This window comes from Lepidochelys kempii, chromosome 14 (assembly GCF_965140285.1).
Source record: "Lepidochelys kempii isolate rLepKem1 chromosome 14, rLepKem1.hap1, whole genome shotgun sequence".
Taxonomy (NCBI): Eukaryota; Metazoa; Chordata; order Testudines; family Cheloniidae; genus Lepidochelys; species Lepidochelys kempii.
In genome coordinates, this window is record NC_136393.1 from 26,933,033 (window position 1) to 26,956,140 (window position 23,108).

Here is a 23,108-nt window from a genome sequence, read left to right on the forward strand (position 1 = left end):
TCCCCATGTAGATACTTATAGACATGATCAAGTCACCCCTTAGCCTTCTCTTTGTTAATCTAAATACACTGAGCTCCTGGAGTTGATCACTATCATGGATGTTTTCTAATCCTTGTCATATCCTATATAATTTCCGTGGCTTTTCTCTGACCCCCCTCCAATTTATCAGCATCCTTAAACTGTGGCCACCAGAGCAGGACACAGGATTCCAGCAGTGATCACACCAGTGCCAAATACTGAGGTAAAATAACCTCTCTGCTCCTACTGGAGATCCCCCTGTTTATGCATCCCAGGCTCACATTAGCCCTTTTGGCCACAGCCTCACACTGGGAGCTGTTATTCAGCTAATTATCCCCCATGATATCCAACTCCTTTTCAGAGTCACTGTTTCTGGGATAGAGGCTCCCCTCCTCTCAGGGTGGCTTGCATTCTCTTGGGGACGGGGGCTGCGGAAGGGCTCCAAGTAGTGCAGAGATCCTGAATGGTGGCTAGCCTGCCTTTCCATTATGGCAGCATTGCAGTGGGGTTGTTCTGGTTGACTAAGTCAGACTATCCATAGAGAAAAGAGGAGCAATCAGTTGGGAAAGGAGAAACAGACCATTTGGGAAGGGGGAATTGCTTGTACCTCAACTCCACATCCCACATGTCACTCAGGGTTCAGCCAAACCAGATATGGAACTGGTTCTCTCCTCTCATCTGTGAAGGTTTGGTGATGTGGTGGTAGATCTTGGGGTCCCCAGAGAAGATGGCAGCCATGATGGTGATATTTGTTTGCCCTTCCTTTTCTGTCCACCAGCTTAAATAAGCTGCCAAGTAACCCTGAGAAAAGCAGTGCCTAAAAGGTGGCAGGGTAGCTTGTGCCCCTTAAAATTATCCTTCAAAACACTGTGGTGGTTCCAGTGATGGCCCCTTCAGTTCTTAGAGCCATTTTGCTATGTGGCTCTAGTGATCTGTGCCCTCCCCAGGAGCCTTGATGCCCCAGCATAACACACCCAGTTTGTGCCAGTCTCCTTGGCTCCTTATTTCATAAGCAGTTTTCCGTAAGCAGCCCAGCTAAGCATTTGTTACCTTTTGCCCACCTGGGTACCTTGGCACACAGTTCTCTGTACAGCATGGCTTCTCCCATTTCAGCAAAGGATGCTTTTGGAGGCAGTAGCTTGCTCTTGATCTAGAGCTGGAAGTCATGTTCTCCAGCTTCCTTTGACTGACCAGACTCTCCATGCTGTCAGGCTAGCCTTGTACCTTCAGTGGCTGGTCCACAGAGAGCATCAGAGCCTATTACTGCTGTTAGTTAATGCAGTACTCTTACAGCTCAGCTGATAGAAGCCTCTCCTTTGGTATTAAAAATCTTTCAGTCAGTCCCTACTCACCACTCGTGCAGGAGGAATTACAAAGTGACAGCTTGTGTGGGGATTTCAATTCCGCTGAACCTCAGACATCTGGCATGAGTTTTCCCAGGCACATGTGTAATATCTCCCTTTTATGGCTGGTGTGTGTAGAGAAAATATAGCCTACTGCTGCTACCGGCTAGCATGTTACATGTGCTAATTGCACAACAGCTGCTTTTGGAACTTAAGCACACTCCTAACTTCATCTGCTGTACTTTGATCAGACCTAGTCTGCACTGGGAACTTTACTGTAGCAGTGTTTTTCGGCTACTATGAAGTTCTGGAATCTCCAAGTTTGTGATGGCCTGGCAAGTCATTTGGCTTCTTACTGCGTCAGACAGATGCAGAGTGAACTTTTCTCCCCGAAATGCCACGGGTATCCTCTTTTTCAGAATCCTGTGCTTCAGAAGGAAACGGTTGGCCACCTCTGTAGCTAGCCTCTTCCGATTTGTTAGCGGTGTGTGACTTGGCTTTTCTAGTAATTTCCCTCTTGCTGCACAATTGCAGTCTGCACAGGCAACTTTCCAGTCCCTGGCTGTCATTTCCAAATGTCTGCCATGTTCCCATAGTTTCAGGAGTCATTTCTGTCTTCAGTGCTCTTCTTAATGGTTCAATGGATGTTCAGGAAGCTATTATGTGTTACTTCAGTTCACTAGATAGATTGTATAATTAGCATGTTGTGGATGGTGTTTTCAGAAGACAGATATTTGTCAACTGCAGTGGTTTTCAACCTGTGGTCTGTAGGTCCATAGACTATGTCTAAGGGGTCTGTGAAAGGTTGTCATTACCATAAAACAGTGGTTTTCAACCTGTGGTCTGCGGACCCCTGGGGTCTGTAGACTATATCTAAGATTTCCAAGGGGGTCTGCACCTCCATTCAAAAATTTTTAGGGGTCCGCAAATGAAAAAAAGATTGAAAAGCACAGTTCGGCTGTATTGTGTTATAGATTTAAAGACTTGTCCTCCATCTTCTAAATTACTGTTTGGTGACAAAAACCTGAAGGTTTCACCCTAGAGATTATATGCTGGTTGTATATCCTGGTGGGTTATCATACATCTCAGGTAATTTTGGACATTCTTAATAGCAAAGAACATTTCTCATCTTTTAAATGGGTGCTCAGATTTTCCAAACACTGGTGTCAAAACTCATCTGCATTTGGTGCATGCAAATGAATGCAGGTATTAGCTGTAATATGACATTCACTTTTGCTATCTAACAATAAGCTTGTGTGCAAATGTGAAATAAAAATCTTCTTTTTCCTAGGCAGACACTTCCAGACCCGAGGGAGTCTCCGAGACTATTTCTGCTCACTTATAATATTGTCTTGTAGTCTTTAATAGCTTCCAGTAGATGGCATTTTGACAATGTATTTTTGCTGGGAGCCAATTGCTATTTAACTAGTCTGAAGTTGCATACTTCATTTGCTCATGTGTGAACAGAGGGTTGTTCAGTTGACTTTTTTTCTCTAAGCAAGTAAGGCAAACAAGGTTTAAAAATATTTTCTTGGTCACTTCAGTAATTCCCTGAAAGGAATAGGAATTTCTTTTCTTTTCTTTTCTTTTCTTTTCTTTTCTTTTCTTTTCTTTTCTTTTCTTTTCTTTTCTTTTCTTTTCTTTTCTTTTCTTTTCTTATGTAGGATTTTGTTTGTTTCTGCTACACACTATTTCACAACTACCTCAGTTCAACAGAAGCAGAAATCCCTTACTCAAACCAGAAGGTATTTTTCCTTGTTATTGTACTTTGCTTATTTTACTATTGTCATGCAAGGGGGAGCAGGGAGTCTTCTGAGTGACTGGTTTTGTTTGTTTAGTTTACTTGGTGCTACTTCGTGTCTTCGCTAGAGCAATACCAGGTTAAAGTTATGCAGAAGTTATAGATTTAAGGCTGGAAGAGAATGCTGTCCTCATCTAGTCTGACCTTCTGCATAACACACGCCATAACTTCACGCCATAACTTCTGGTTGCCTTAGAGAACGTCTTCTAGAGAGAAAGACATCCAGTCTTTGTTCCTTGTGTTCCATTAGGCTGCATTTTACCTTCATTGCTAGTAAAATCTCCAGTAAGGGATTTAGGCACTGATTTCAACACTGATTTCTTTATCTCAGTAAGCACAAACTGATGTCTTTCTTCTCATGGGGCACTGGCTTGAATGTATTGTGGCTGAGTTGATAAGAACATTCCAGTTCTAATCCCAGTGTTTCTGTCACTCATAACCTTTGGAAACTTTCATCTTTGAACTGACATTTTCTGTGTGTAACCTGCTGGTGAGGGCGCTACGGGTCCCATTATATGCTAAGCACAGAGGATATGAGCTGCTACAGAAGCTTGGCAGTTTAACTCAAGTTGTAAGAGGTGTTGCTTTTTAACTCTGAAGATCCTGGTTCTATCCCCAGTGGATAAGTCAAGAGGGCAGCCACCATATATGCTGGGTCTCTGGCCCAAGGTGCATTTTATGTATTTATTGAAAATTTGAACACAAGTGTTTGAGCTGTTGGGGAGCGTGAGGAGAGTAGGAAAAACCAGACCATGAATATCAAAACTGATCAGAACATTTTTTAAAATAGCTCTCTGACAAAAAGAGCTTAGGGGAGAAAGGTGAAATTTGCCACAGAAATAGCCTTCAGTAAGGAAAAGTGCCTTTGCTCGTCCTGGAGAAATGAATTTGATCAAGTGATGAGCCTTTGAGAGTCTCACATTGCCCATGCCCAGTCCATGGGGCACAAGTGAGGCATTCAGCTCACATAAGGCAAAGCTGAGCAAGACTGAGCTACAGAAAGAAAGAAATCTCAATACAGTTATGGTAAGAGACTTGCAGAGACTGTACCACAGAAAATAAGTATCCCTGTCTCTGCCCAAAGCCTGATGCCTTCCTCATCAGTCGGAGAGTCAGTGGGCATGGGGTGTGTGTGTGTGTGTCCTCCAGTGGACAAGTGGAGAGGGAAGGGAAGGGAATACTATTGGCAGAGCAGGGCCTGCTGGGAAATTCATACATTTTAAGGCCAGAAGGGACCATTGTGATCATCTAGCCTGCCCGCCTGCACAGCAGAGGCCATGAGACTGCTCCAAAACCCCCTAGAGCAGCTCTTTTAAAAAGCATCCAGAATTGCCAGTGATGGAGACTGCAGCACAACCCTTGGCAAATGGCTCCAGTCCCTGTTAAAAATGTGTGCCTTATTTCTATATTCAACTTCCAGCCATTGGCTCATTTAGACCTTTCTCTGCTAGATTGAAAAGCCCATTAGTAACTATTTGTTCCCCATGTAGATACTTACAGACTGTAATAAAATCACCCCTTAACCTTCTCTTTGTTAAGCTAAATACATTGAACTCCTTGAATCTATGTCTCTAAGGCAGGTTTTCTAATCTTCTAATCATTCCCATCTTCTTTGAGTCCGCTCCAATTTATCAGCATCCTTCTTGAATTGTGGGCACCAGAAAGGACGGGGTAGGAGAGTGACCTTATCATCTGGTTTGTGAGATTTACTCTCCCTGAAGCCACTGGCTCAGATCTAGACAGGTTTGTCTCAGACCTAGATGGGTGAATGGCGTTCCCTGCAGGTTATTCTGGGCACTTTCCCAGCCAGACCTCCCAAGCTGAAGCTGTGCATTTATATCTGTCAGTGTGAAAGGGATTTAATTTTATGAATTTGCCAGAATTGCCAGTTAGATTTTAAAGCTGAAATCTACCAAATGAGATTTGCCAAATGGATAATGTTATAGCCCAGTGGTTTTTAACCAGGGGTCCGGGGACCCTGGGGAGCCACGAGCAGGCTTCGGGGGTCCGCCAAGCAGGGCCAGCGTTAGACTCACTGGGGTCCAGGGTGGAAAGCCGAAGCCCCACCGTATGGGTCTGAAGCCCTGGGCCCTGAACCCCGTCACTCAGGGTTGAAGCCGAAGCCTGAGCAATGTAGCTTCATGGGGGCCCCCTGTGGCATGGGGTCCCAGGAAACTGCCCTGTTTGCTACCCTCGAACACTGGCCCTGGTGTTTATTTGCAGAAAAACAGTTGTTGTGGCACAGGTGGAACGTGGAGTTTTTATAGCGTGTTGTGAGCGGGCCTCAGAAAGGAAAAGGTTGAGATAGTTATAATGGACCAGGGGTACGAAGGCACTTGATCGGGTTTATTGTCAACAGGGCATGGTCCTAGCTCCCCGAATCAATTTCTACAGTTATACTAGCAGGCTATAATGGGCCAGGGGCTGCGCTCGGGCCCCCCACACCGCAGGCAGGTGGTCAGGATCAATTCCAAATTCCTTCATATCTCGCTTGCATGTGTCTTTATAGCAGAGGGGGGCAAACTACAGCCCCCAGGCCACATCCGGCCCGCGGGACCATCCTGCCTGGCCCTTGAGCTCCTGGCCGAGGAGGCTTGCCCCTGGCCCCTCCCCTGCTGTCTCCCCTCCCCTGCAGTCACGCTGCCATGTGAGCAGCAGGGCTGTGAGTTCCTGCCGCTTTGAGCAGCATGGTAAGGGGGCGGTGGTGGCATGCACGGCAGTGGAGGGGGGGTTGGGTAGGAGGTCCTGGGGGGCAGTCAGGGGACAGGGAACGCTTGGATGGGGCAGAGGTTCTGGGGCAGTCAGGGGTCGGGGAACAGGGCGGGTTGGATAGGGTGTGGGAGTCCCGAGGGGCCTGTTGGGGGGGGTGGATAGGGGCCGGGGGGCAGTCAGGGGACAGGGAGCAGGGGGGGGTTGGATGGTCAGGGGTGTGATCTGTAACCGATAGAGCTGTGCCAACAAACGCCACAAGTGTAGATGCTGTTCGACAGACAACACTGATCCATACAGCTTATTTCACTCAGGGGGGCTGGAGTCAAGTACCCCGGTGCAGAGCACAGCTTTGCCAGCCGGGCTGTGTCCACACTAGTAGTACTTGACCAGTACAATATAGCAGTACAGTTGTACCAGAAATGCACTCCTGACCTCCGACTCTGGGTGGCAGCCGCTGCTTCTCTTGGGCCATTTCCGCACCTAAATCCATGCAGTCTGGAGGGGCTCCTGGTCTTGGGGATTCCACCCCCCACAATGGCTGCACAGCCTCACTGTATTGTTCATGTGACCCACCGTCCTAGGAGGGAGCTGCTGCTAAAAGGCCTTTGTGCCACGGCCACATCCCCTGCCTGGAGTTTTGCTGACGTCTTCCCAGGCTCCTCCTGCACGGACCCTCAGCAGTCAGAGTTTGCTGAATCCCACAATCAAGCCACTCACCTAGCAAACACTCATGAAGACAAGGGACCATGGCTGCCGTGAAGCCACAGCCACCAGTCACAGTCCTGGCTCCTTGCAATCACTGTCAGAGAGGGGCAGGACAGAGACCCTGGCTAGGGCTCCTCTCCGTACAGTAATTCCATGTTGCCAACTCCACATAGCAGGAAGTCACCAGACAAATCCTGAAAAGTCGCTAGATGTCGCTGTTTAAGCACACAAATGGAGTAAAAAATGTCACTAAATAAAATTTCCAGAGAATTTTAGATATAAATCCATTCCATGCTCTTCTTACTACATTCTGTTGCATACCAACTCAATGTCGTTACGTCTCAGTTGAGCATGTCCGGGGCTTCTTGGGCTGAGATTCCTGTAACCTGCAGGTGAGGAAAAGAAGTCTGTGGAGGCTAATTGAATGCTTTGCTAAAGCTAGGCGCACTTTGGTGAGAGCAGCACATTAGCCACGGCTTGTTTTTATGCAAATGTGTTCTTTCTCGCTGCTCCGTAGTAGCTGGCACACCCTGTGATGAAGGGAAAAATGGCTAATGAAGCGGGCAGGATGGGGGAGGCAGGTTAGCCGGTGAGGAGAGCTGCACAGATGGAAGGTGGGGTGGGATCTCTCTGGGAGGGTGGGGGGAAGCATCGGGCAGTGGGTGGCACTGCACTGGCCAGGAGCTGGCAGTGTGGGGCCGAGGCAGGGCGGTGGGTGACCCATTCATTCTGTGACTGTGGCACGTGGCACTGTGCCGTGCTCGTAGGGCCCCGATGCACTCACTGTGCTGTTCTCTTTGAACAGAAACCACGTGGGAACGGCCGAGCAGCGTGCCTGGGACCCCCAGGAGCCCCGGGAGCCAGAAGAGTGCTGTGCCTGCAGGTACTGTTCCCTCAGCTGGGCCTGCCCTGGAGGTTTGCCCAAGCAGCCAGGAGGGGGAGGCATTTCCGGCTGAGAAAGGAGCTCAGCGTCTCCCATGCTCTGGCCTGACAGGCCCTTCTCAGCTCAGGCATGACTGGCAGGCTCCAGGGCAGTGGCTGGTGCCCCTCTCACCATGAGCGCCTTCCCAGCCCCGAGCTACAGCTGATGTGGCTCTGCCCCCTGCAGAGAACCAGCTCAGCTGCAGCTGCTGCCCCAGGTGCAGGGCAGACCCCCACAGGGGGAAGGAGCGGAGCCCACAAGGGGTGCAGGAAGGAGGCTGGTTAGGTACAATCCCCACACAGTACGCACCCGGGGTAATCCAGGCCTGCTGGGTGTGGCGCTCTGTCTTCCTCTAGTGGCACCTAGACCAGCTAGGGATTGATGAACCTGCTTCAGCCATGGCTAAGAGACATGTGTCTTATGGCTCATGCAGTAGAGGTTCACACATTAAGCTCCAGAGGGCCCAGGTTTGATCCCATCCACCACAAACCGAGGTCTGTTGACCTTACACCTGCATGGGGGAAAGGCCTTAGCCCAGCTCAGATAACATGCCAGCCCGCCAAGGAGCCGTATAGCAGCTTGAGAGCGAAGGTGTGTGCCCTGTTGGCAAAGCCCGGGACAGGCTCATGGCTCAGCGAATACCGCTGCGCAACAGCCCATCTCCTGGTGACAAAGCCTCTGTTCTGCAGAAAAGGACCTGGGGATACAGTGGATGAGAAGCTGGATATGAGTCAGCAGTGTGCCGTTGCAGCCAAGAAGGCTAACGGCATATTGGGCTGCATTAGTAGGAGCATTACCAGCAGATCAAGGGAAGTGATTATTCCCCTCTATTCGGCTCTGGTGAGGCCATACCTAGAGTATTGCATCCAGTTTTGGGCTCACCAATACAGAAAGTATGTGAACAAACTGAAGAGAGTCCAGTGAAGGGCAACAAAAATGATTAGGGGGCTGGGGCACATGATTTATGAGGAGAGACTGAGGGAACGGGCTTATTTAGTCTGCAGAAAAGAAGAGTGAGGGGGGATTTGATAGCAGCCTTCCACTACCTGAAGGGGGGTTCCCAAGAGGATGGAGCTAGGCTAGTCTCAGTGGTGGCAGATGACAGAACAAGGAGCAATGGTCTCACGTTGCAGTGGGGGAGGTCTAGGTTGGATATTAGGAAAAAACTATTTCACTAGGAGGGTGGTGAAGCACTGGAATGGGTTACCTTGGGAGGTGGTGGAATCTTCATCCTTAGAGGTTTTTAAGGCCTGGCTTGACAAAGCCCTGGCTGGGATGATTTAGTTGGGGATGGTCCTGCTTTGAGCAGGGGGTTGGACTAGATGACCTCCTGAGGTCTCTTCCAACCCTACTCTTCTATGATTCTATGAAACACACTCAGTGGAGCCCCACTCAGCCAGCCACCGGAATGAACTCATTTAGTTCAGAGGGCCTCACTTCCAGTGCCCATTTCCTGGCACCTTGGCCATAAGCCCCAGAGCTGTCAGCACTGCACTGTCTGCAGCCCATGCTGACCTGACCAGCTGCTTGCTAGCTGGTTGCAGTCCCATCAGCGGAAGGGAGGGGAGGCTTCCCTGGTACTCACCAGCACAGGCAGGGGATCCTGGATTCTCCTAGAGCCATACCTCCCACCCAGACCCACCCACCCTTTGGCTTAGAGCAAGCAGGGCTAGTTTGCAAAGGTTTCAAACCCTGCATTCTTTGTGGGAATCTAGGTGACTCAATTTGTCTCCTATACTCAGGGGAGGGGCTCAGCCCTCGCACCTCTGCTACCTTATACCAGGGTTCACTCTTCAGGGAGTGCAGCCCATGACTGGGAGAGAGAGCGGAGGGAGAGGAGTAACTGGGGATCCAGCTTTGGGGCAGGGACTGGCCACAACCGTCCTACTCCCAAGAGGGGTGGTTAGAAAGCCAGCAGCCGAATTCCAGTGGGGTGATGGGGGTGGGGGAAGATGGGGTGTTGTAAGGTCTTGAGCACCACGTAATTTTATCTCCTAAAATACTAAAAATGTAGAGTGCAGATAAACAAGAAATGGTTGGGGCCAATTGGATATCTCAATTGGATATCTCAATGCCCATTCAAGGATGTGATGCCCTCTACTGTAGTCACATGGGGTTCTTCGCAGGCCTTAGGGGAGGCACTGCGTGATGAAAGACAAACAATATACTCCCAAGGATTAATTGCCAAACTCCTGTAACTAAGGAAAGGAAAGAAAGAAAAAGGTAAACAAACATCAACCCAGACAGAACACACGCAATCAGAAAACAATGGTTTCTTCAGGTTTCTTCATTCCTCTTGTGTCTCTCTCAGAGAGCTGTCCTCAGAGATTACACCTTGAAGAGTGGGTCTTGTCTGTGGGATGCTCTCCTCTGTGTAAGTTAGGACCAGAGTGCATTATTCCCCAACTCAGCAATGAGTCCTAACTCAGAGATGGGCACAAGGATTTTGTCTAAGGCTCAGTGAATCCTTCTTGGTTTATCATGGATAATCTAAACAGTCGATAAATAGGCAGAGGTGAGTGACCTGAACTAAGTCCTATGAAACTGGACAAAGATAATAAAAGAACCAATTCAAGGAGCAGTGTGGAGGCAGGCAAATTAATAAATATTAAGAACTTTACATTTCAATTAAATCCCTCTAAGGCTCTCTGTTTACCAAGGTTAGCTGCTGTCTTCTCTCCCGGGGTATGTGGTCTGAACAATCTGACGTTTAACAGGAGAAGATGTTAGTACCTTAAATTACCATAGTATTTCCATATCCCATTGGAACTATTGTAAGAACAATTTAAATCTAAACCCTTGGCAGTGCTTTTGCAAATTCCACTTCACCAATAGTGCCGAGGTTTCTGAGATATCACCATGTGCAAAAGCCGTGCTGGACTGAAAGTTACTTCTTGGTGCTAGAGTAACAGCCGTGTTAGTCTGTATTCGCAAAAAGAAAAGGAGTACTTGTGGCACCTTAGAGACTAACCAATTTATTTGAGCATGAGCTTTCATGAGCTACAGCTCACTTCATCGGATGCATACCGTGGAAACTGCAGCAGACTTTATATACATACAGAGATCATAAAACAATACCTCCTCCCACCCCACTGTCCTGCTGGTAATAGCTTATCTAAAGTGATCATCAAGTTGGGCCATTTCCAGCACAAATCCAGGTTTTCTCACCCTCCACCCCCCCACACACAAACTCACTCTCCTGCTGGTAATAGCCCATCCAAAGTGACAACTCTCTACACAATGTGCATGATAATCAAGGTGGGCCATTTCCTGCACAAATCCAGGTTCTCTCACCCCCCTCCAAAAAACACACACACTAACTCACTATCCTGCTGGTAAAAGCTCATCCAAAGTGACCACTCTCCAAGTTTAAATCCAAGTTTAACCAGAACGTCTGGGGGCAGAGGGGGGGTAGGAAAAAACAGGGGGAAATAGGCTACCTTGCATAATGACTTAGCCACTCCCAGTCTCTATTTAAGCCTAAATTAATAGTATCCAATTTGCAAATGAATTCCAATTCAGCAGTTTCTCGCTGGAGTCTGGATTTGAAGTTTTTTTGTTTTAAGATAGCGACCTTCATGTCTGTGATTGCGTGACCAGAGAGATTGAAGTGTTCTCCGACTGGTTTATGAATGTTATAATTCTTGACATCTGATTTGTGTCCATTTATTCTTTTACGTAGAGACTGTCCAGTTTGACCAATGTAAATGGCAGAGGGGCATTGCTGGCACATGATGGCATATATCACATTGGTGGATGTGCAGGTGAACGAGCCTCTGATAGTGTGGCTGATGTTATTGGGCCCTGTGATGGTGTCCCCTGAATAGATATGTGGGCACAGTTGGCAACGAGCTTTGTTGCAAGGATAAGTTCCTGGGTTAGTGGTTCTGTTGTGTGGTATGTGGTTGTTGGTGAGTATTTGCTTCAGGTTGCGGGGCTGTCTGTAGGCAAGGACTGGCCTGTCTCCCAAGATTTGTGAGAGTGTTGGGTCATCCTTTAGGATAGGTTGTAGATCCTTAATAATGCGTTGGAGGGGTTTTAGTTGGGGGCTGAAGGTGACGGCTAGTGGCGTTCTGTTATTTTCTTTGTTAGGCCTGTCCTGTAGTAGGTAACTTCTGGGAACTCTTCTGGCTCTATCAATCTGTTTCTTTACTTCCGCAGGTGGGTATTGTAGTTGTAAGAAAGCTTGACAGAGATCTTGTAGGTGTTTGTCTCTGTCTGAGGGGTTGGAGCAAATGCGGTTGTATCGCAAAGCTTGGCTGTAGACAATGGATCGTGTGGTGTGGTCAGGGTGAAAGCTGGAGGCATGTAGGTAGGAATAGCGGTTAGTAGGTTTCCGGTATAGGGTGGTGTTTATGTGACCATTGTTTATTAGCACTGTAGTGTCTAGGAAATGGATCTCTTGTGTGGACTGGACCAGGCTGAGGTTGATGGTGGGATGGAAGTTTTTGAAATCATGGTGGAATTCCTCAAGGGCTATGTAGACTCCCTCCTCAGGCCCTACGCTACCAGCACTCCCAGCTACCTGCGAGACACCACTGACTTCCTGAGGAAACTTCAATCCATCGGTGATCTTCCTGATAACACCATCCTGGCCACTATGGATGTAGAAGCCCTCTACACCAACATTCCACACAAAGATGGACTACAAGCCGTCAAGAACACTATCCCCGATAATGTCACGGCTAACCTGGTGGCTGAACTTTCTGACTTTGTCCTTACCCATAACTATTTTACATTTGGGGACAATGTATACCTTCAAATCAGCGGCACTGCTATGGGTACCCGCATGGCCCCACAGTATGCCAACATTTTTATGGCTGATTTAGAACAACGCTTCCTCAGCTCTCGTCCCCTAAAGCCCCTACTCTACTTCCGCTATATTGATGACATCTTCATCATCTGGACCCTCAGCCTGGTCCAGTCCACACAAGAGATCCACTTCCTGGACACTACAGTGCTAATAAACAATGGTCACATAAACACCACCCTATACCGGAAACCTACTGACCGCTATTCCTACCTACATGCCTCCAGCTTTCACCCTGACCACACCACATGATCCATCGTCTACAGCCAAGCTTTGCGATACAACCGCATTTGCTCCAACCCCTCAGACAGAGACAAACACCTACAAGATCTCTGTCAAGCTTTCTTACAACTACAATACCCACCTGCGGAAGTAAAGAAACAGATTGATAGAGCCAGAAGAGTTTCCAGAAGTTACCTACCACAGGACAGGCCTAACAAAGAAAATAACAGAACGCCACTAGCCGTCACCTTCAGCCCCCAACTAAAACCCCTCCAACGCATTATTAAGGATCTACAACCTATCCTAAAGGATGACCCAACACTCTCACAAATCTTGGGAGACAGGCCAGTCCTTGCCTACAGACAGCCCCGCAACCTGAAGCAAATACTCACCAACAACCACATACTACACAACAGAACCACTAACCCAGGAACTTATCCTTGCAACAAAGCCCGTTGCCAACTGTGCCCACATATCTATTCAGGGGACACCATCACAGGGCCCAATAACATCAGCCACACTGTCAGAGGCTCGTTCACCTGCACATCCACCAATGTGATATATGCCATCATGTGCCAGTAATGCCCCTCTGCCATTTACATTGGTCAAACTGGACAGTCTCTACGTAAAAGAATAAATGGACACAAATCAGATGTCAAGAATTATAACATTCATAAACCAGTCGGAGAACACTTCAATCTCTCTGGTCACGCAATCACAGACATGAAGGTCGCTATCTTAAAACAAAAAAACTTCAAATCCAGACTCCAGCGAGAAACTGCTGAATTGGAATTCATTTGCAAATTGGATACTATTAATTTAGGCTTAAATAGAGACTGGGAGTGGCTAAGTCATTATGCAAGGTAGCCTATTTCCCCTTGTTTTTTCCTACCCGCCCCCAGACGTTCTGGTTAAACTTGGATTTAAACTTGGAGAGTGGTCACTTTGGATGAGCTTTTACCAGCAGGATAGTGAGTTAGTGTGTGTGTTTTTTGGAGGGGGGTGAGAGAACCTGGATTTGTGCAGGAAATGGCCCACCTTGATTATCATGCACATTGTGTAGAGAGTTGTCACTTTGGATGGGCTATTACCAGCAGGAGAGTGAGTTTGTGTGTGGGGGGGTGGAGGGTGAGAAAACCTGGATTTGTGCTGGAAATGGCCCAACTTGATGATCACTTTAGATAAGCTATTACCAGCAGGACAGTGGGGTGGGAGGTGGTATTGTTTTATGATCTCTGTATGTATATAAAGTCTGCTGCAGTTTCCACGGCATGCATCCGATGAAGTGAGCTGTAGCTCACGAAAGCTCATGCTCAAATAAATTGGTTAGTCTCTAAGGTGCCACAAGTACTCCTTTTCTTCTTGGTGCTGTGTTGTAGCTTCTTTGTTCTTGGTTGTCTTGCTGCTCTTTGTTTGCTTCTTGAGGTGTTGGCTTGGAGGTTTGATGAGAATACGTTAACAGGCTGAGTTTGTGTGAGAATGAACGTAAGAGCACAAGAAAGTGTGGTTGTGTGTAACAGCATAAAATCATAATCGGAGAGGGAGTCTCTCACTTCAGAGGAATTATACTCCTCTCTTTCCATGATCTGACTGGAGGTGGAAGGGCTTGGCTGGACTCAAGTATCAGCCACTGTCACCTTTCTTTGGCTCAGCACCTTCATGGGCTGATCTTCCATTCTCAGGTATGCATGTGCAGCAGGGCCGTAACTCTTCTGATTGCATTGCTTTTGTCTTTGATGTCTCAGAACATCTTTAAAGTTAGAGTTTTAGCTTTTATTCAGTCCATTTTCTGAGATATCTCATTAGTTCCATCAGGTTTTAATAGGAGTTTAAATTCTGTTTCAAATGAATACAAACATTGCTATTTCCTATATTTGAGCCCTTAACATATTTTTTTAAAACAAATTGTTCTTAAGAAGAGTCTTTAAACGTAAATGGTGATCAAATAAAATACTGTCTTCTTAACCGTCCTTGGAGAAGTTCTTGTCTTCCTGAATTTGATAAGGAGTGCTTACGCCCTGCCAGATAACTAATTAATTTCCCAATGAATATAAATAATTTTATACTCAAGCAGCTTCTTATATTAGTTCTCAGTTCTAGCAAGGTCATTTGATTCCCTATTTGTACAGAAAACATCTCACTATTCATATAACAGTGATATCGGGCAGTTATTGTATGGAGTGATTGAATTTAGATATAAAATATTTGTAAATGAACATCTCAAACAAAGCTTATATCATCTTAAGCGTTTGAAAGACAATTCAAAGGTTCACCTTCAAGAGAAAACATGAGTTAGAAGTAATCAGTCTTCTGTAAAACATTTCTCAACCATAAATGTTCTTAAAGTTTGAAGAATGAAGGCTTTAGAAAATGTATAAAAGAAATCAGTTTCAGTGAGGATATTTCTAGAATTCTTTGTGAGGGTTTAAAACTAAAGGTTTTTCTCTTTGCAAAGAGGAAGGGTGAATAGGGTGCTTTTATGACTTGGTTTATGACTCTGCTAGCACATCTTAAGCATCACTCGTCTTTGTAATATTCTGAATAAACCAGATCTCTTTATAATATATCTCTATATCTCTATATATATATCTTACAAACTTGGTTTTTTTGAGATAAAGTACACGTGTATGCCAGCCTTGTGTTTTTCACAAGGAGAGGTGTCTTATTCTCAGAGAAGACTCTCTTTGTTAGTTGTCTGTCTTTTGACCAATTGTTCCTAGATTTGCAGCCTACCATTTATAGGTAGAGCCCTATACAAATGTGTATCCGCATTCGATCCGCCAACCGCAAAAATTATCTGCGGATATTGGCATCTGCAGATTTGCTGGGTTCTACACTGAGCGCCAGGCTGAGGCTCCAAGGCATTCCCCGGCTCCCCCGCTGGAGCCCAGTCAGGGAGAGCCGCGGTGGCAGCTGTGGAGAGCTGCGGGGGACCCTCCTCCTGTCCTGGGTGGGGGGCCCAAGCAACCCCTCGCCAAATGTCCCAGCCCCCCATGTCCAGTGTCCCTGCCCCCCAGCCCCCTGCCAAATATCCCTGCCCCCCTGCCCAGCATCCCTGCCCCCTAGCCCTCCCAGCCAGGGCATGTGGAGAGACCCAGGCTGCCACAGCGGCTCTCCTGGACCCAGCTCTGGGCGGGGGTGAGGAGGGGGGTAGCTCGGAGGCCGAGCAGCCCCAGCCCATGTCCCTGTCCCCTGCTCCACCGCCCAGGGCAGGTGGAGGATCTGTGCTGCGGTTCCTCACAGCTGCCCGTCTGGCTCTTACTGTCAGAGCCCTGCGTGGATACAAAATTTGTATCTGCATACGCGTTACTATCTGCAGAAATGGTCTGTGGATTTCCACAGATATAAAGTGAATACCCGTGGATTTGCAGGGCTCTATTTATAGGACATTTACAATTTGCAATTAAAGATTCCTATGAAAGGCACAAATCCAATAACTATCACATAAGTACCTCTTTCAAATTATAGTCTAAAGAAAATTATATAGAATGTTAAACCAAAACAGAAGCTATAAAATTGCTTTCTAGAGTTTGTGTAAACACAGCTAGAGGTAGTAAATGTGGTTTTATGGCTAAGAAGGTGAAAGTGGAAATTTCCTAGGGGTTGTTGCAATTAGCTCAAACATTTCATTTCACTTTTATTAAATAAGCAACCAAACGCATGAGCATGTGAGGTATCCATATGCTCCAAGTGTCATGTATATGAAAATAATTATATCTCCTAAAAACAGTAAAGGCACAGGCAAGTTTGTAATAACTAAGAATTAGAATAATTTTATTAATAATCGTTTTTGCATCAAAATACTGGGATCTGTCACCACAGCAGGGATGGGCCATGAGGATCCCACTCCCACTGGGGAGTAGGAAGCTGCTGGCAGTGGGACTTCAGGTCAGGTTGCCAGCTTTTAGTTAAAAAAACATTAGGAACTCTTAGGTATTGTGCAAAAATTGTATATAAATTATTTAATCAGCTGATTTGCATATTTGCAAATAATGTGCATATAATAATCCATTGCAGTTTTAGAAATGTGGTATGTAAATTTAGTGCTGGTGAAGGCATCAGGCGGCAGCCCTGGTGTATGGAGCCCTCTCTTTAGCTACAAAGCAGCAGGAGCTTCCCCTGCCCACTGCCAGCATGTCTCAGCCCAGCTCTGAGGGGCTTCATCTGGGGCCCCAGGGCAGCTCAGTTCATAGAAATCATAGAATATCAGGGTTGGAAGGGACCCCAGAAGGTCATCTAGTCCAACCCCCTGCTCAAAGCAGGACCAATTCCCAGTTAAATCATCCCAACCAGGGCTTTGTCAAGCCTGACCTTAAAAACCTCTAAGGAAGGAGATTCTACCACCTCCCTAGGTAACGCATTCCAGTGTTTCACCACCCTCTTAGTGAAAAAGTTTTTCCTAATATCCAATCTAAACCTCCCCCACTGCAACTTGAGACCATTACTCCTCGTTCTGTCATCTGCTACCATTGAGAACAGTCTAGAGCCATCCTCTTTGGAACCCCCTTTCAGGTAGTTGAAAGCAGCTATCAAATCCCCCCTCATTCTTCTCTTCTGCAGGCTAAACAATCCCAGCTCCCTCAGCCTCTCCTCATAACTCATGTGTTCCAGTCCCCTAATAATTTTTGTTGCCCTTCGCTGGACTCTCTCCAATTTATCCACATCCTTCTTGAAGTGTGGGGCCCAAAACTGGACACAGTACTCCAGATGAGGCCTCACCAATGTCGAATAGAGGGGAACGATCACGTCCCTCGATCTGCTCGCTATGCCCCTACTTATACATCCCAAAATGCCATTGGCCTTCTTGGCAACAAGGGCACACTGCTGACTCATATCCAGCTTCTCGTCCACTGTCACCCCTAGGTCCTTTTCTGCAGAACTGCTGCCTAGCCATTCGGTCCCTAGTCTGTAGCTGTGCATTGGGTTCTTCCGTCCTAAGTGCAGGACCCTGCACTTATCCTTATTGAACCTCATCAGATTCCTTTTGGCCCAATCTTCCAATTGGTCTAGGTCCTTCTGTATCCTATCCCTCCCCTCCAGCGTATCTACCACTCCTCCCAGTTTAGTATCATCCGCAAATTTGCTGAGAGTGCAATCCACACCATCCTCCAGATCATTTATGAAGATATTGAATAAAACCGGCCCCAGGACCGACCCTTGGGGCACTCCACTTGATACCGGCTGCCAACTAGACATGGAGCCATTGATCACTACCCGTTGAGCCCGACAATTTAGCCAGCTTTCTACCCACCTTATAGTGCATTCATCCAGCCCATACTTCCTTAACTTGCTGACAAGAATACTATGGGAGACCGTGTCAAAAGCTTTGCTAAAGTCAAGAAACAATACATCCACTGCTTTCCCTTCATCCACAGAACCAGTAATCTCATCATAAAAGGCGATTAGATTAGTCAGGCATGACCTTCCCTTGGTGAATCCATGCTGGCTGTTCCTGATCACTTTCCTCTCATGCAAGTGCTTCAGGATTGATTCTTTGAGGACCTGCTCCATGATTTTTCCAGGGACTGAGGTGAGGCTGACTGGCCTGTAGTTCCCAGGATCTTCCTTCTTCCCTTTTTTAAAGATTGGCACTACATTAGCCTTTTTCCAGTCATCCGGAAAGGTCCAGGCAATTCTTGGCCTCTCTGCTGAGTTGGCCCATTAATGCAAAGAGCACTGGGGAGTTTGTGACGTGAGAACTGGAGCTGAGACCCCCCCACCCCACAAATCTCCAAAAACCCAGTAGATTGGGACAGTGTTAAATCCCTGCTGAACTGGGTTGGATGCAGGCTGGTGCCCTACCAGTGAAAGGTATATAGTGCATTAGCAGCACCCTTCAGCAGCCAGTCCCCAGTCAGTGCTTTCTTAAGAAAACGTTGATCCCTAGGAAGATAGAATCCATAGAACTCCCTTTATGTACAATGAATGGTAAGGTTGTAAAGTCAAGTACTCACAAGTTAGGAAATGCCAATATAATGTTACCTAAATTCTGTCTCCACTGTGATACCCTTTAATTACATACAGATATTTCTGATAAGGGACTTCATCGTGGTCTGAACCCAAGAGGGCCTTCATAGCCATTCCATAGACCTTGCCCACTTGAGTTGAAGGAGAAACTCATAACGTGTCCAGGCTGTTCTTTGCATGGACCAGCTTTTAGAGGCGTGTGTGACAAACATTACCCAGCTATTTGCTAGATAGCAGCAGAATGCTGACTATCAGGATTCCTGGGCTCTGTGCCTAGCTCTGGGAGCAGCATGTGGCTGCTGTTTAGCATAGTTGTCCCTGACAGCACAGACTTGGGGCACTTTCTGAAAGGAAGCATGGCTGAGTGCTGTGACTTGGCTCTACCATATTTGGGTTCTGCCCCCGACTTTGCCAGAAGTGACCTTATCTGGAAAATGAGTATAATACTTGCCCCAGATGGGGGGACATGAAACCTTACCAAGTGTGGAGGGGTGTGCAGAAATAGTAACAGCAGTGAGTGACAGAGGTGAGACTTAAACTCATGTGCGCATGTCTCTCAGCACAGTGCAATCTGCTCCCGGGTCACAAGCTGTTTTTTATCCCAGATTGGTGAAAAATTGAGATTTGGGGCTGCCCCACAGCTCAAGTAGGGAAGGCAATCTCCAGAATTTGGAGACTGCCCCACAAGGTCAGGGGCAGGGCCTAGCCATGTGGGTCCCCAGAAGCGCCCTCCCTCTGGGGAGAGGGTGAAGCAGCTGGGGCATGGGCCTGTAGACATCTAACCTGTTTGGCTTTTGCTCTCTTGGACTGAGCTTGGAGTCCTGGGCAAGAGCCTGGCACATGGGCTGTGCTGCATGGCGGGGGCGAGGGGTGGAGAGTGCACACAAAGGTGGGGAAACACAGCTAACCAAGGCGGAGATTCTGGAGGTGTGGTGTGTATGTTTTCTGGCTAGGATGTTGTCTCTTTCCGTTTGTCTGTCTGATCTATTCAGATTGCAATCACTTTGGGGCAGGGACAGTCTGCTTCCCCATGTGTCCTATGCCCAGCACAAGGGAGTCCTGACCTCACTCCATGTGCTCCCATAATACAAACAGTGACTCATTTCTAATAGCACAGCAACAGAGAACTGCAGGTTTCTCTCTCCCAACACCCCTCCCTCTCTCCTAGGGCATTAGGCAACCCCAGTTTAGGTGCCACTCTGAGTTCCGTGGCAGCTCATACCATCAGCCTGACAGGGTAACGGCAGAACTCAAGTAGCCTTGCAGCTGCCTGACTGGAATTCAGTCCCCCAGGAGCCCTCCAACGGGTCGCGGCCCAGGGGAACAGCCATTAGTGGTAGAAATGGCTGTTTCCACAAACACCTTCTGGAGCAATCATCCTGGAGTGTGGTGGAGCCAGGAGCAGATGCTGGGGCTATGTACATGGATTCCTCCCTCACTCGAGACAGGATCAATGTCCCCATTTCTCAGCCTCTATGCAACAGGCAGCTGCAGACATCTGTCCCTTAAGGAGACATTCGGATTTGGGCGTGGACCCAAGTCACCCAAATGCTCTGAAAAGGAGGAACCAGGATGTATGAGCCCCTGAAAACTGAGGGTGCAGAAGTCTTTTGCACTCATTATTTGTTGTCAGGACTGGTTTCTGTTTTACGCTTAGTGTGGGCCTTTCAAGGAGTAGATGTAGTATCCAGCCCCAAGCAGCCACAAGTCAGGCCTGAGAAAATCAGGGGACGGGCTTTCAAATCATGCAGTTTTAAAATATAATCAGCATTGGATTGTTGTTCTTTGCCTCTGGTTTTTGGGGTGCTGGTTTGCGGAACAGAAGGGGGACTAGTATCTGCCACATGTGGGGACTAAATGGGCTGTTGGGAATTGATTCAAGTTCTAGGGCGTCTCCCTTAGACCCTTTCTACAGCCGTCTAACTCCACTGACTTCAGTCTTCCCTGGAGCAGTGAGAGGAGGCCTGGGCCCAGAGGCTAGATACATTTTTGGTTTCTGGGTTGGCACTGCCCCATCCAATTCTATCAAATCAGGCCCAGGCCTGTTTAGAGGTCTGTTCAGTTCAGGCACTTCTGGGGTAAGACGGCACGTAGGGAAGGCAAGTATCTTGTTGCAGGGTTCTGTGAGTTTACTTTTATGATAAATAAAGTGACCAAGAACCATTGAAAGTCTGTATTTAAGTATTTGCTGCCTAGAGCAGCCCGTTTAACCTCCTCTGTGTGTTCCTTACAGCGAATGGATATCACACCCCTGTGACCCCTATGCATCAAATGGAGCCTAGTCATATGAGTCTTCGAAAACCCAGCGGGGACCCCCAGGTAAGTTTTGGGGAACTTTCTGAGCGGGAGTGTATAGTGTTAGGGTAGTTTGTGAGCTCGCCAGTGACACTCACAGTGAGCATGCTTTAGAAGCCGCCAGAACCCAGTCAGAGCATCAGTGTGTATGTGGCTGGGCCAGGCGTTTTTGTGTATAGGCAGCAAACAGTGGAACCCCACTGTATCGTGTGGTTTCCTCATGGTGCTTTGTTGTGAAAAGAGTGATAGACACAAGGAGGCCTTTTGATATTGAATGATACGATAGCGATGCACTGCCAGCGATCCACTAAGTCTCTCCTTTCGGGACTGTGGTACAAAAGCGAAGCTTGAAAATGCATTCAAATGGCTTTACCACCCAGCAGCCATGTGTCGAGTGAGGGCATCATTTCTATGGTTACAGTTACACCCCCCTTTTTAAACCTCAGTGAGTTACTGATAACGCATTAACCTCCCAAAAGTTTTAGTACCATCTTCAAGTGCAGGCCCCAATCCTGCAAGTATACATATGTTTAACTTTACTCCTTGAGTAGTCTGACTGAAGCTAATGGCACTACTCATCTGCATAAAATTAAGTATGTGAATTAATACTTGTAGCACTGGGGTCTGTATCATTGTGAGTACTATAACTAGAGCTTCATCTAAACCATTATTTAAACTAGTTTTAGAATGCTGGTCCCAGTACAGAACCCTGGAAGACTCCACTTTCCCCAACCTCCACAAAGAAGACACACCTTTAACTCCAACCTTCTGCTATCTACCTACTGACCTGTTCTAAATCTTCTGTTTAGAGCAGTTTTACAATAATCCATTATATAAAACTTTGTCAAAAACATCTGAAAATCCATTTGTACAAAATCATATGGTTCTGCTCTTAGAGTAATAATTATTTCATTCTAAGACAGTAATAAAATGTCTGAAATGATTGACTTTTCATAAGCCCACAGCAATTCACATCTCACCTATCTTACTTTCCAATATAGCCTTAAACCATCTGTGAATACTTGCACATAAAACACCTCACAAATCTACCTCTCCATTCCTGACCTCTCCCTCTTGTATGGCAGACACCTTCTCCTGGATGCCCTGTAGTCCACTCAGTCTGGCAAAAACACCACTCCTCAGTTCCCCTTAAAGTCTCCTTCTTCATGTCCCGTCAGTGTCATGCTTGACTCTTCCCACTTCCATTATCACTCACAGACAGGCTACCACATTGAACCCAGCCAACAGCCTGCTGTCATTGTTGGCTCTATCTGTGTCTTGTGTCCATACAATTTGGGAACTAGTTTTCAACAGGAGCTGTGGGTGCTTCTGAAACCAGCCATGCTGAGTACTTTGTGAAGCAGCTGACCATGTGTCAATGTGGCCCCAAGGCCTGGGCGGACACAGCAATGTGTCCTTAAGCTGGTTCAGCACACTGGCTTTCTGTAGTTTGGCTGGTCCTCCTGCCTCCAAACTCTGTGCCATAGGCAACTCCGAGTTCTTTGCCCCACGTACTTTTGATGCCGTGTAAGTTCGTGGAGCATAGGGGAAGGATACTGCCCAGTGTTCCCAGAATGCACTTTGACAGACATGGTTAAACAGAGTGACTATTGCAAACTAGGGCTGTTGATTAATCACAGTTAACTCACACGATTAACTAAAAAAAAATTAACCGTGATTAAAAAATTAATCGTGATTAATCGCAGTGTTAAATAATAGAATACCAGTTGAAATGTATTAAATATTTTTGGATGTTTCTCTACATTTTCAAATATATCGATTATAATTACAACACAGAATACGAAGTGTACAGTGCTCACTTTATATTATTTTTATTAGAATTATTTGCACTGTAAAAATGATAAAATAATAGTATTTTTCAGTTCAGCTCATACAATTACTGTCATGCAATCTCTTTATCATGCAGGTGCAACTTACAAATGTGGGGGGGTGTTACATAACTGCACTCAAAAACAAAACAATGTAAAACTTTACAGCCTACAGGTCCACTCAGTCCTACTTCTTGTTCAGCCAATCGCTAAGAGAAACAAGTTTGTTTACATTTACGGGAGATAATGCTGCCCACTTCTTAATTACAATGTCATCTGAAAGGGAGAACAGGAGTTTGCATGGCACTGTTGTAGCTGGCATCACAAGATATTTACATGCCAGATGCACTAAAGATTCATATGCCTTTTCATGGTTCGTCCATCGTTCCAGAGGACATGCTTCCATGCTGATGACGCTTGTTAAAAAAATAAAGTGTTATTTAAATTTGTGACTGAACTCCTTGGGGGAGAATTTTATGTCTCC

General features: G+C 46.8%; 1 protein-coding gene across 2 annotated transcripts in view; it reads left to right on the forward strand.

Moving 5' to 3' along the window:
- Positions 1 to 23,108, forward strand: part of GAS7 (growth arrest specific 7) — a 213,185-nt gene that overhangs the window by 122,566 nt on the left and 67,511 nt on the right. For both annotated transcript variants that reach the window (XM_073310810.1, XM_073310811.1), the window contains exons 3-4: positions 7,385 to 7,462; positions 20,734 to 20,819. In XM_073310810.1, the coding sequence (XP_073166911.1) occupies positions 7,385 to 7,462; positions 20,734 to 20,819 (164 nt within the window). The remainder of the gene's footprint in view (positions 1 to 7,384; positions 7,463 to 20,733; positions 20,820 to 23,108) is intronic.